Raw genomic sequence first — 13974 nt, forward strand, 5'->3', positions numbered from 1 at the left:
ATCGCTCGCTCTCTCTCTGCCATGTGAGGAGAACACGGTAAGAAGGTGGCTGCCTATAAACTAGGAAGAGGGCCCTCACCAAGACTCCGATCACGCTGGCACCCTGCTCTCAGACTTCTAGTCTCCAGAAGCGTGAGAAATAAATGTTTTTTGTTTAAGCCACTCAGTCTACAGTACTCTGTTATAACAGTCCAAACTAAGACACCCTGCTTTTCCACTTCCCTCCCCTACAGTCTGCTCTCCACACTGCAGCCAGAATGACCCTTTGAAATACAAGGGAGGGCATGCCCCTCATGCTCAGATCTCTCTAGTCATTTCCCACCTCACTCAGACCCAACCTCCCCACCCCCAGCACTATGGATCTCCGTTACTCTGCTCTATGTTTTCTCTTTGTCCACTGCACTTATCTCTTGGTCCACTGCTGGCTTGCTGTATAAATTTATTTCTTTATTAGGTCTACTGGCTATTGCCTGGCTCCTCCTGCCAAAATTTGAAGCTCCATGAGGTCAGGGATCTTTATCTGTTTAGTTTCTGCTGTGCCCCTACTACCTAGAATGATGCCTGGAACAGAGTGTGACAGTTAAGATAACAGCCTGGAAAATAAAATTTTTGTTTCCACTTATCACAGAGTTTTTAAAAGCTCACTTCTGGATGCTATGTTTCACCCACCTGAGCCACGTTCAGTGTAGTAGAAACTTTCTCCTGCTTGGCCTCAACCGTGCGGAAACTGAATGCCCGTTCTAGAACCGACTGATCGATGCCAGTTAACTCACAAATTTCTTTTAACTCTGTTGGGGGAAATGGACACAAAAAGGCTCAGGGTGTTCTTTCTGAATCACATTCAAACTGAACAGTACAAAATGTATAAATCAAAAGACTTAAAACTTAGCTGTCATTAACTTTCTACTCAGTTTCACTAGAAAGCTTTTCAAACCAATGAAAAGCAGAAGTTTTACTTTCTAGATTAAAAACTGGGCAGGAGTTCAAAGCACGTTTGCTAAACAAAATTGACTCTGCGCAGACTTACCGTTTTTATCTTTGATTTTGCTCTCATCTAACCCATTCACTCGAGATTCCGGCTTGAACTCGATGTTGCCCAGTTTCAACACGGCTGCCACTACCTCCAAGACCGACTCAGCTTCATGGTCCATAAAACCCACAATCTGCATGGCATTCTGAGGGGGGAAAAGAACCTGTTTGCTTTCTGTAGTTCTTTATTATTTGTTTCAAATGAATCATATAACAGATTTGTTTCTGAAAACACAAAACACAACAACAAGAAAGACAGTATCCCCGAACAAACTCTCCGAAAGGCAAACCTATTAAAAGACCTGATGTAGCCCCATTAGGGGGCTGTAATTTGTTCAGTGGGTTCAAGCTGTGATTCAAGGAGTCCTAGGGTACCTTGCACGCTGTGGCAAAGCGGGGCGTGCAAAGAGGAAGAGAGAAGGAGGAGAGGCTGAGAGCCGAGTCTTGGGTTCCCACCCTCGCTTCAACTGCGGCAGCTCAGTGTGTGTGTATGTGTGTGTGTGTGCATACTTCTTTTAAACTGGGGTTTTGCTACTAGAAACAAAATCAAACAAAAATCTTTCATAACCGCCTACAAAAAAAACCTCCTTGCTTATCTTACACATGAGAAAAACCGTGGTTTGTAAAGATGAAGTGCCTGATCGAAGGCACTATGGGTAACAAGGAACATTGGTTCAATCATAAATTTTTATTGAGTGCCAATGATTTGCCAAAACAGTTATAGAACTGGTCTTGAACAAATCGTAAAATCATGTCCAGGAATCAACAAGCTTCCCATATAAGGATGTTTGCACAGTTTTTAAAAAATGACATACTCTAAGAAATGCTTTCTTTTTGAGACGAGCCCAACTTATTTTTCTTTGTTTGTTTGTTTGTGACTAGGCTACCTAGCAATGGGAATAATGTAAGTTTTTTGTTATGGAAAATTTCAAATATACACAAACACAGAAAGAACAGGAAAACAACTCCATATCATTTTCACTCACCCCCAAAGATGAACTGATGTCAATCTCATTTTATCTATAATCCGACCTACTCCTCACCACACCACAGCTGTCACATTTGCAAGTAAATAACAGTAACTACATCATGGCCCAATAGGTAGTTTTCAAAGTGCCACATAAACATAGAACATAGGATATTATTTAGAATAATTTCTTTTCTAATGAACATCAAATGCTAATCATTCTGGTTTATACATGATTTTTTAAAAACTGTATAAAAACATGACTTTCTGTCTCAAAAACTGTTTTGTATTAATATATTCTTGGACAGTTTTCACAGCTGGAAATTAATTACTGAGTTACGCCTATGAAAATAATTGCAATTTAAATGCAACATTAAAAGAGTCAAGATAATATAATAAGAAAGCTCCTTACAATAAATAGTAAAATCACTGCTCTAGTAAAGAATGGCCTTGACAATACTGTATGATTTTTGAGCTAGCAAAAATCAAACTAAAAAGAATACAATAAATTATTGTATAATTCTAAAACCTTAGGGAGCAAGAGTTACACTTTTAATAAAACTCTGAATTATTATCAATTCCAATTGAGCAACATAGTCTACCCTTTTAAAGAGTAATAAAAGCATTACATCTTACCCTAACGGTTCTGAAATTTGCTGCATCGTCCACTCCATTAACTTTGGCGGAGTCCAAACTCAGGTAGTTATATCTGCTGAAATCCCGCTCAAGTTTAAGTTTATCTATTGAATCACACACACGAGTTGATAAGTTACTTCAGCAAATCTAATCATCTGGAATAGCTCATTCCTTTAATCCTTCAGATAAAATGACTTTCACATTACGTATTGAATCAACAGAATACAAACTGCTACCCAAATATCAATAATAGCATTTTTCTCCAATCACCTTTAACATTGTTTGTACATATTTCAACTCTGCTGTTTTACATTTATTCTTATTGGGTCAGGCTCTTTTCCAAATTTTTATAATACAAAATATCTTCAATGAACTATTTCACTATAACAGATGATGTCTGCCCAGTGATTCCCCCACCATTGGACACTCGGGTTCTCTCCAGTTTATAATAATAAATACAGAGCAGTGATAAATGTCTCCATATGAAACCTTTTTTGGATTCTTCTGAATTACTTCTTTGGGATTTCATTGGGATTCCAAAGAGCAGTGTGCCTAGGAGGAGGGCTTCTGATCATTGCCAATTAGGCCCCCAGGAAGAAGTCCTCGCTTTGAAGTGACACCCACAAGCTCTAAGGAGATCAGTGCCTGACAATTCTGCCAGCTTCATCCTTCTTAATAATTTTTGCTAATATATGTATAGTGAATACTTCAGTGCTGTTTTAATTTGCATTTGTTGATTATTAGTAAGGATGGTTTTCCCCCCAAGTGTTGTAGACTTTCCATAGCTCTTCTTGGTTGAACTATTTGTTCAAAACTTTTCATCTCCAGGCTACTGGCTACTATCCTGATGCATTTATATTAATTCTCTAAAATATATAAGGTCAGATTTTTAACTCTTTTATCAGTTACATCTGTCTTCCCACTATTTTTAAATTTTCAATGAGAAATTCATTTTTTTATAATTGTATTCACCTACTGCTCTCTGCTAATAAGTTTATCTAACTCTCTCCCCAAGTGGAATAATTATATTCTTCCATTTTATTTTTTAAATTTATGATTAGCCCCTTCCCTAATGTTTAGTTCTGTTGGTAAACCATATGAGACATCTGGCCCAGTGTCTGGTGCGGGACAGGAATATATATAAAAGCGAAGCTGGGGTACGACAGAGGTAAACACATATGTTCTTCAACCAGAGGCAGGGAAAATCTTTAAGAAGGCAGGGGAAAAGCATATGGGACACTTTAAAAAAGAATGCTTTGGAAAATGTGCAACCCTAAAAGTTAAAACACAAAAACAAAGACTTACTGAGGAGCTCTTCAGAGGCACCAGAGAGCAGCTGATAGAATACATGGAAGTTTCTTTCACCTCTCGGCTGCTTAACAACTCGAGATTTTTCTAAAAGATCTAAAGAGAATCAAATCATAGTATAGTATTAATTTCACTTTCAAATCCACCAAGTTCTTCTTTTTTCCCCCTCCTCGCCTTCTTTTTTATTTTCTGTTTTGTATTAATAAAATAATAACAGAAGCTACATTTTCAGTTCTACTTCCAGGAAGAAGGACCTACCCTAACTAAAATCAGCAAAGTAAACAAACCAGGTTCTTTTTAAACAACAGTGAATATGTAAAATAAGTTCAATAATACATTCAACAGGCTGATTAAAGACAATACAGTTTTTATACTAATATCTCCTGATTTTATATCATCTATGATATTAAGTTCTTCAAAATGGAGCATTACAAATCTAAGCAATGAAATTCAGCCGTTTGGTCACAAATCCACTTAATAATTATAAGGATAAAAAGTAAGTTAACATTTTTGAGATCTTATTATGTGCTAAGTGCTTTATAGACATTAATTATCTCATTGAATCCTCTCAATCATGTCATAAGGTTTTATTTAACAGATGAAGAAACTGATAGTCCAAGACTTTAAGTAGAATTTGAAATCAAGCCATGTGACCCAATTGCAGATCCCATCTTATATGCAGACATCCTGCTACCTGGGATAAAGGAAGCAGATTTTCTTACTATCTTGAAGTCTTAGAAAATGAAAGGTGGTTCCTTTAATGGAATTTGGTGTTATTTGACAGTATACTTTCATTGATTCCAAATAATTTTTCATCCCACAAATCTGATGCTTATTAAGTTTTCAAATGTTCATCCAGGAAGGAAGGAAGGAAGGAAGGAAGGAATGAAAGAGTGAGCCAGCCAACCAGAAAGCAGCCACTACAGCAGGAAATGGCAAAGCACAATGGCCGAGAATATTCCTGCCTGGAGTCCTGCTTATCACTGACCAGTGATATAAAAGAGGATCTGGATCCTGTGGGCAAAGGCCAAATTTAGTCATAACATTCCAAATCAGTGATCCCATTATTAAGTACTAAGACTGGGAAACACACACATTTGATTTCCAATCAGGTTGAAATCTAAACATTATCCAAAACATGAGTAAGGGGGAGAATGATGTGCAATGTTTCTGGGAATGCTCATTGAACTTCTTAATGTATATTTCTGGAACCCACATCAGCATGTGAAGAGCAGCCTAGGCAGAATTAGAGTACAGATGTGATGAATGAGAAGCCCTGGGGAGTGCTCTGGAAACGTGAAGTCATCTGTAAGAATGAAGAGATGGGTTCCAAGGACACATAAAATTAAGTCGACTAAAAAGAGAACAAAAATATGTAAATACAAAAATTATTAGGAACAGGATGCTGTGGAGTTTTCATTTTCATCTCCAGCTCTCATTTGACTTGGGTGACTGCCAATGGCCTCAAGTCATAGATGGAGAATAATGAAGACTTCATATTTAGCAAAAAGAAAGAAAACAGAAATTGAAAAGCCCAGGTGAGACAAAATTTAGAAAAGGAAGGATTGTGTGATATTCATCATCTCTATGGATTGAATGTTTCAATCAATAAGTAAATAGTGACATACAGAGCAGAAGACAGAATAATCAGTTAAGGATAAAAATGCAGTATGGTTGTATTTATCATGTGACCAAGTTGCTATGGGGTCCTAAGAGTATTAGCACAGTTTTAGAAGAAAGAATCCACAAGGCGTGAGCAGATTCTTCATTGAGAAGCTAATCCTTATAGGAAATCCCTCAAGCCTAGAAGAAAGTAACTCGACTACATGAAAAATATAAACAAATGCTATAGTTTACTTCATCCGCTCATGCACAAATTCCTTCAATCAACTCCCTGCTCACCCATATGTGCCAGGAACTACTCGGGAATGAGCCCAGCAGCAACTGCAGACATGAAGACCTTCTTCCTCTTGGCCTACAAGAGTCACACATGCTCCCAATTACTCCCACCACCCAAACCAACAGCAGCAGCTCTTTCCAAGGTGGGAAGCCAAGGCCCTTGAGAGAGAGCAGGAGGTGGGGGTAGGGACAGCAGAATGACCATGTGTTCTCTACTGTCAAAGCCCGCGAGCCCCAGGCTCTTCCCATAGGGCTAAGAATCCACGCCTCGCAAGCACTGGCAGCCTGCTGCCCTCTCACCTCATGGGGGCACCTTAGTAATGATGACAAATCATTGTTTCATGGCACTTATCCAATCACATTCCAACAAGCAAATTGCGGTGCTTCAAGACATGAAATAATACCTTCCAACCAGATGACAGGGCCACACTGTGCAACAGCAACACACTGGCCTGCCTAATGCTCGGCATTTTTTAACAAATGCTCATAGACAATGAAGACTGTAGAAACAGAAATGGCCACAAGATTCAGCAGATAACAGCCACCAAGTTAAAGAATAATATCCGCTTGTGCACGGTGTGGAAAGGAATGTGGGCCAATGTACTTCTTGAACCACACACGCCGATATGATCAGTGATTACTATCATATTCAAATACAAAACATAATACAATGTGTGTTTAAAAGGGAAGATACAAAGGGCAAGCCGAAAGGGAACTTTCACTGACATTCCCCCTGTGCACTCGGTGCTTCTCATTCGTTATCGTGTTCAATCCCTAACACCTGCCCTGAGGTCGGTTTTATAATCCCTATGTCATAGATGAGAAAATGAGGCTCATGTCACGTTGCTACTAAGCGATAGGGCCTGAATTCACAGCCTTACGTGACTAAGGGCTCATGCTCATACTCATACTCTATAATTTTCTGGCAAAAAGAATGCAAAATTCAGAAACACTTGGAAAGGCTGTACTTTACATAAAAGATATGACTTCACCTAAGCAACTCAATCACAAAATAAGGAACCTTTTATTACAAAGCAGTTGAAGGTTTTACCACCTAAAATGCTTAGTCTATTGCCACAGAGCCTGCTATTTCCTCATGCCTTTTCTCATAAGTCACAAGCTTCCAGGTAGAAAAGTAATCAGGAAGAACGTTTGCCCAAAAATAATTTACTAATGCTAAAAAGCATTCTCTATTCTCTTTTTTTAATGTGCACACACCAATACAATCTCTCAGTATGAAGCCATATCAAATAATTACTCAAAGTACAGAAGATAAATTCAATTCACTATAAGGACTCGCCACCTGATCATTTTAATTTACTTAAATGTGCTCCTGAATTAAGTCAAAGCAAAACACTATCACAGCCTTCTCTTTTGCTTTAGATGCTTCTGCCACCACTGACTGAGCCTCTACTAACAAGATTTAGTACAGGATATGCCAAATATTTAGTAGAGAAGAGAGTCTAAGAGTCTCCATATATTCCAATTCAGCTACATCCCCCTCTCAAAATGCAAATTTAAGTTCATATTAAATTTGATATAAATTTAAGTTTTAATGGAAGAGATAAACCTACTGAGCCATTCTAAAGGGGAAATTCAACAGGCAGGGAGAGAGAAACTCTGGAATCAGAACTTGCCCACCTACCCCACTATGCCACTGCTACCCGACTATTAACAGAACCGAGCCATCATTTAGGGGTCTTCTTAGTTTTGACTAATTACCAGCTAGTCCAGGGCACATACACGTGCCCATGCATGTCACAGGACAGCCTCTCCATGGCACAAGATAGAAAAGAAGTAAAACGTCTGTATGTGCACCTGCTGGACAAGGAAGTCTTTTATAGGCAAAGGAATAAAAGGACAAGTAGTGGTTTGGAAGGAAAAAAAAAATCACATTACTTTGGAACATAACAGATGAAAGATTAGATAGTATGATCAAAGTGTCTGGATTTTATGTACAATCTCCCTTCCTGAAAAAAAGATATGGTCCAACTTCTTGATTAAGGCTTAAGGAGAAATGAGCTTTGTCTTAGTCTTGCCAGTAAGGCCAGAATGACAATGAAACCCATGATGCAGCACACTGACCGACCCCCGAGACCCTGTGCTCCTCCTCCAAATGCTCACAGATAAACACGACGAGAAAGTGTTTGAGTGGCACTGAGGTTCTTCCAATCAATTTATGCCCCTTCATTAAACCAAAGTGATACATTTAGTAATAATTATGGGTCTGCAATCTAAGTAAGTACAGTTTATCTCCCTTTTGTCTCTGTTGTTGTGGATAATCATCCTAAAGAAAAAGTGTCAACCAGTGAATTACTGGGAATAAAGGATGATAGTTTTAGTGGAAAACTCTATGAGCTTATGTTGCCTCATATTATTGGGGTATATATTCTAAAATCAACTCTATACTCTTTCTGGAAATAGACAACATAACTCTCAAGATTGACAACTAGGAAGTTTCACTAATGACAAATTTTAAAGCCAAAAACATGGGACAAATGTCTTCCTCCAAATCCTTCACTGTGCATGTGTATTACAGCGAGAGAAAGCAGATGTGAATGCTCACTACAGGGCTCTCTCTCGGCCCGGGGCTCACGCAGATCTCCATCTTTTTGTGGGTTACAGGCTTTGTGAGATCTAAAACATCTAGCATGACAAGACATTGCAATTTTCACTTAACTCCACCTCCACTGAGGCTTTAATTTTTAAGAAACCGGATTAAAGTTTTAAAAGTCAGTATCCTGAAGTTACGAAATCAGCACTAAAGAGAGCTGGACATACTGCACAAGTTGTGAAAGGGTTCCAGTGTCTGCAGGAGAAACATTAATTTGGGCTTTAAAAACACTAAGAAAACATGGCTTATTATCCACCTAATCAACTACTGGGTTTTATTAGGCTCTGGTTATGAACATATAGCATACATGGACTTTCACAAAAGACTGTTTCCTAATACAAATTTAATGTTTATCTAATAATTGAAAATTTACTCATAAATGTATGTATCTGAATCTAAAATTCCATATCCAGCCCTGAAATAAAATTAATGAGATATCTAGTCCATAATATCTTATTACTAAACATACCATCCTAATTGATTTAGAAATATTTGAACATCTAGCTTCTTCTATAATGTATATAATCTTGTTTCATGATAAATGTATTTTTGTAAAAGAAAGAACACCAAAGTAAAACTGAGACAAAGGAAGGCATCTACTTTTATACAAAGCCATCTATTACAGGGTAACAGAATTGCTCTTCGAAATTTGTTTTATTGCTACAGATACTTTACAACCAATGGTCAAAGTGCTAAAAAAGCCCAGCCTTGTATTATAAACTAGGTAATGCACTGTCTCAGACTTTTGGCGAATTTTGAGCCTAAAGAAGACAAATTAAAAACAGACACTGTTTATTGATGAACATTCATTAGCTGTTGAGAACTGACTTCTGTATGGGTCATCTCCAATTTGACCTTAATGGGTATACTCCCAGAAAACAGAGCAGATCAGTTTCCTTTAGGAAGTGTTATAATAGGCAGTTTTACTCCTAATTAGTGACTCGTCATCAATAATATCAAGGATACGATATAAAGGGAAGAAGAACGCTATAAATCACAAACTATTTAAAAGACTAAAATTATATTCCATATCCTGCAAAATGGCACGAATGTGCCATACATATAGATTAAACAACATCCCAAGAGGTAGACAGCACATAAAAGTGAAGCCAACTGTATCATAAATTCAAAAGACATGTGAAAGAAAAGGAATTCAGAGCCATTTGTTGCATCCCCCATCTGCCCTGTGAGGGGCTGGACGTTTCCTCCTGCTTGATGATTCCATGTGGGGGGATCTCCTTAGACTAACTCCCCCAGCCTCTCTCAGCCCCTTACTCACTCCTCCCCTTGGCAGGAGGAAGGACACCTCTGCATAGCGAGGTCTGGAGAAGCAAACGGACATGCATATATAGCTCAGCTCTCCGATTCCCCACACTGTGCACACACTCAGATCTCCTACCCAGTGCTGTAAGATGGAAGGAGCAATGCACACAAGGAGAGGCCAGCGGTTGCTGAGCGCTGTTGACACCTGCCTAAGTGCCATACCACCAGAGGACTACAGTCATCGGTCGCTTAACAACAGGGATGGGTTCTGAGAAATGTGTTATTATGCAATTTCATCATTGTGTGAACATCACAGTGTGTACTTAACCCAAACCTAGGATGGTATAGCCGACTACATACCTAGGCTATATGGTACTAATCTTATGGGACCATCTGCGTATATGTGGTCCATCATTGACTGAAACGTCCTTATGTAGCACATGACTGGAGTAGCACCCACTTAGCCACTTTCTTCAACTTTGTCTCTAACAGTAATAAAGCTGCTTGCTCTCCAGCTTGATGCCTGTGCCTATTTCTCATGTGTTTCTGAACTGAGTAGGGTAAGAGGTATTATCTACTAGACCTCTGTATCAATTTTTGCTGTATAACAAATTGCCCCAAAACCTAGTATCTTAGAAGAATACCATTTATTAGTTCATGAGTCTGAGAGTCACCTTTGTAGTCCTTCTGGTCTCAGCCAACTTGGCTGGTGTGTGCTAGGCTTCACGGGCTGATGGTCTGCTGGCAGGTTGACTGGCAGCTGGCTGATCTAAGATGCCCTCGCTCATGTCTGGGGGTTCATTCCATGGGTCTCTCATCATCCAGCAAACTAGCCCAGATTCAGTCACATGGTGGTGATGAGAGAGTTCCCAAGAAGAACAAGAGAGAACCAGCTCCCATCTGTAACCAATTTTCAAGTCTCTGGTTGTGCTGTATTTGCTAACTGCTCCATTGACCAAAACAAGACTCCTGGCCAAGTCTTGAGTCACTGAGAGAGGGGACTACCCAAGGTACACAAGGTGAGAAATCATTGTGGCCATTTCTGTAAACAATCTATCAGATTGAGGCTGTTTAAAAGGAAATGGTCCACAAATTCTTTGACAGTCTTCCCACTGAGAGGCAGAATCTACCTCCCCCACCCCTGAAACTGGGGAAGCTTATGCCTACTTTGACTGAATAGCACAGAAGAAGCGATACTGTATGACTTACCAGGCTACTTTAGGCTTCCTCCCAGTTCTCTTCGAACACTTGCTGTCAAGAATGTTCCCTCTTGGAACACTCTATCTCAGAACCTATCCACCATGTTGTGAGAAGCCCAAACCACAAGAGGCCACATGTATGTACCTCTAGTCAACAGTCCCAGCTGAGCCCAGCCTTTAATTCATCCAGCCCAGGAGCCTGCCACATGAGTGACAAAGCCTCCAGAGGATTCCAGTCTCCACTCATGCAGGTCACCCTCAACCACCTGAGTCTTCCCAGCTGAAGCCCCACACATTGTGGAGACAAGCCAATCCTGCCGTGCCCCATCCGAATTCTTGACCCACAGAATCCAAGAGAATATAAAAGGGCTGTTGTTTTACCCTGCTAAGTTTGGGGTGGTTTACTGGGCAGTAATAATTACTGGACCACACACCAATTTCAACATTTGCTTTCCTTCATAATTCACAGGATCATATTACTTTTTTCAAGCTGAACACAGAAGCCAGGAACAGATGACGTTTGACTACCAATAACTTTCCCTTTCCGGGATTTAGAAAAAGTAGTTAAAAATGACTGGCATAGAATATTCAGAGAAAACTATCCACTAAAGCAGAAGCTTTATTTTTCAATATATTTCTCTATGTCAATTGTACTTGTACATTGTGTAGTTGTGTGATTATTAATTAAACAAATATATATTAGATGTCAGACACATTTTATTTGCTGACATTTAGTGATGAACCAAACTCTCTGTCCTTATAGGGCATATATTTAGCTAGGGGCTAGAGACAATAAACAAATAAGTATATAATAATAAAAAAGAAAACATGTGAGTGCTTACTATGTGCCAGACTCTGTTACAAGTGCTTTAGATATTAACAAATAATTTACACCTCATCACAACCCTATGAGATCAGTACTATTATCATCCCATTTCAAAGATGAAAAAAATGGAGGCACAGAGAATTAAATAACTTGCCGTCTTTTTGTTTAGACATTGGAAACCACATGATAAACCAATAGGAGTTGTGTGAGTAGGCTCATGGATATGCCCCAAATAATGAAGCAGGAAAAGGCAGGGCCCATCTATATTTAACTAAATCCATCCTCATCTCCAGTATTTACTGAGTACCTACTGTATACACCATTGTGAACAAGACAGCCATATCTGCTGTCCTTACAGTTTACACAGGTATATGCATACTTAAAACCATAAGGCTTTTTCATAGCATATATATATATCCCTGTGCTATTCTTCTTTTACGACATAAGATCCCTAGAGACTTGTACCACATTTTCTCCACAATCTAAATTGCCATCAAGTGCCACAGCCAAACAAAGTGTCTGTGACCATTAATAAAAGCCACACATTTCCAAAAGTTTCTTGTTCATAAAACTAGATCCAAAATCCTCAAATACAAATGTATAAATTTTATGAGACCTACAAGCATTGACAAAGTAGGAGAAATAATTATCTCACATCAGCCAAATATCTGGATATGCTTCCAGATTTTATCTTCTCTCTTGAAGCAAATGTTTGCCATTTTCTATTTTTGTAACACCTCTCTCCTAATGACACTAACCTCAGGGACACGTAGCTATCAAGTGAGCTCAAGACTTAAGTTTTATAGCATACCTCTTTTAGAAAGAGAGAGTCAGTTATTGGGCTTTATTTTCCACTTCCTGGGCACACAACTGGCTTGAGTGATCTTGTGCCGTTTTCAAAGTAATAATTATAGCCAACAATGATCTACGCTTTTACTAGGCGGTTGCTGGAAAAGGAGGCAAAACGTACTTCCTACAAAATGGCAAATTTTGTCTTCTTTTCTAGGCTACAAGAAGGTAACTTTTGGCAGCGTGGAGAGAACAAGGGTGAGCCTGCCCACTGCTTTACACTGCCTTAGGCCAGCAGACAGCAACTCCCCGTGACCACCTATGAGTCAGGCCTCTATCTGTACAGGGTGAAATTTCCTGCTCTCACCACTAATGTATTCCTTTCCCTTCCAAAGCAAAGGCCACTAAAATACCAGAGTGTTCCCACTACCACAAATTTCAATATAATTTCATTGTGGGAACAAATGGTAACAATCACCATATGAAATCCATTCATGATGATATATTAATCTTAATTGGAAAAGAACTGAGTGTGTAATATTTATTCTCCATGGATACTGTAAGAATTAGGGTGCAGGAAGACATTTCTGTTTAAAATTTATACTTCAAGACATAAAACCTAAGTTATTTTCTAATACTTAAAGTAAGTTAAAAATATATTTTATTTAATAAAATATATAACTTTATATTATAATTTTATTTTCTTAGAGTCTTCAAAAGTATTATTGATTCAATCATTCCAGATGTTTAGATGTAAGTTCTACAAAGAAAACAGTAAATTTATCTCATTTAAAAAAGTGTATTATTAATTAGTAACTAGAATTAATTTGTCTTGTAAGAGCAAGTGCTCAAGATTTATGAATATCTTTCGGAATAAAAATTGATCATTCCTTAAAATGGTAGTCTTCAAACTGAGGCACACCTCTTCCTATACAGCTCTCATCAGCTGCCCTACCTTCTGAAGAGAGTCTGCCGAACAAGCTCAGCAGAATTATAATCATTTGCTTTTGGTTTACCTCATATATGGTTTGTGTGAGTACTTTTGCTTCCATATTTGACATATAAAACGTTTTAACCTAACTAGCACGATTCTAGCCAATTTCATTTCATATTAACACTTCCAAGAAGTCTCTCTAGAGCCAGCCCTGATGGCCTAGTGGTTAAAGTTTGGCACACTCTGCTTCAGCAGCCTGGGTTCGGTTCCTGGGCACGGAACCACACCACTCATCTGTCAGTAGCCATGATGTGGTGGCGGCTCACAGAGAAGAACCAGACGGACTTATAACTAGAATATACAACCATGTACTGGGACTTTGAGGAGGAAAAAATTTTAAAAAGGTAATGATTGGCAACAGATGTTAGCTCAGGGCAAATCTTTCCCAGCCAAAAAAGAAAAAATCCCTCTCTCTCACTAAAAGAACAAACAAAAGTCTCTCTAATAATT

General features: G+C 38.7%; 1 protein-coding gene across 7 annotated transcripts in view; it reads right to left on the minus strand.

The window, feature by feature from the left end:
• Positions 1 to 13974, minus strand: part of LOC124233468 (unconventional myosin-Ib) — a 180001-nt gene that overhangs the window by 54453 nt on the left and 111574 nt on the right. For all 7 annotated transcript variants that reach the window (XM_046650573.1, XM_046650577.1, XM_046650574.1 and 4 more), the window contains 4 exons: positions 3938 to 4036; positions 2633 to 2736; positions 1028 to 1175; positions 670 to 788 (listed from right to left, as the gene is read on the minus strand). In XM_046650573.1, coding sequence (XP_046506529.1) covers positions 670 to 788; positions 1028 to 1175; positions 2633 to 2736; positions 3938 to 4036 — 470 coding nt within the window. The remainder of the gene's footprint in view (positions 1 to 669; positions 789 to 1027; positions 1176 to 2632; positions 2737 to 3937; positions 4037 to 13974) is intronic.

The sequence above is a fragment of the Equus quagga genome, unplaced genomic scaffold (genome assembly GCF_021613505.1).
Source record: "Equus quagga isolate Etosha38 unplaced genomic scaffold, UCLA_HA_Equagga_1.0 203_RagTag, whole genome shotgun sequence".
In the NCBI taxonomy this organism is placed as follows: Eukaryota; Metazoa; Chordata; class Mammalia; order Perissodactyla; family Equidae; genus Equus; species Equus quagga.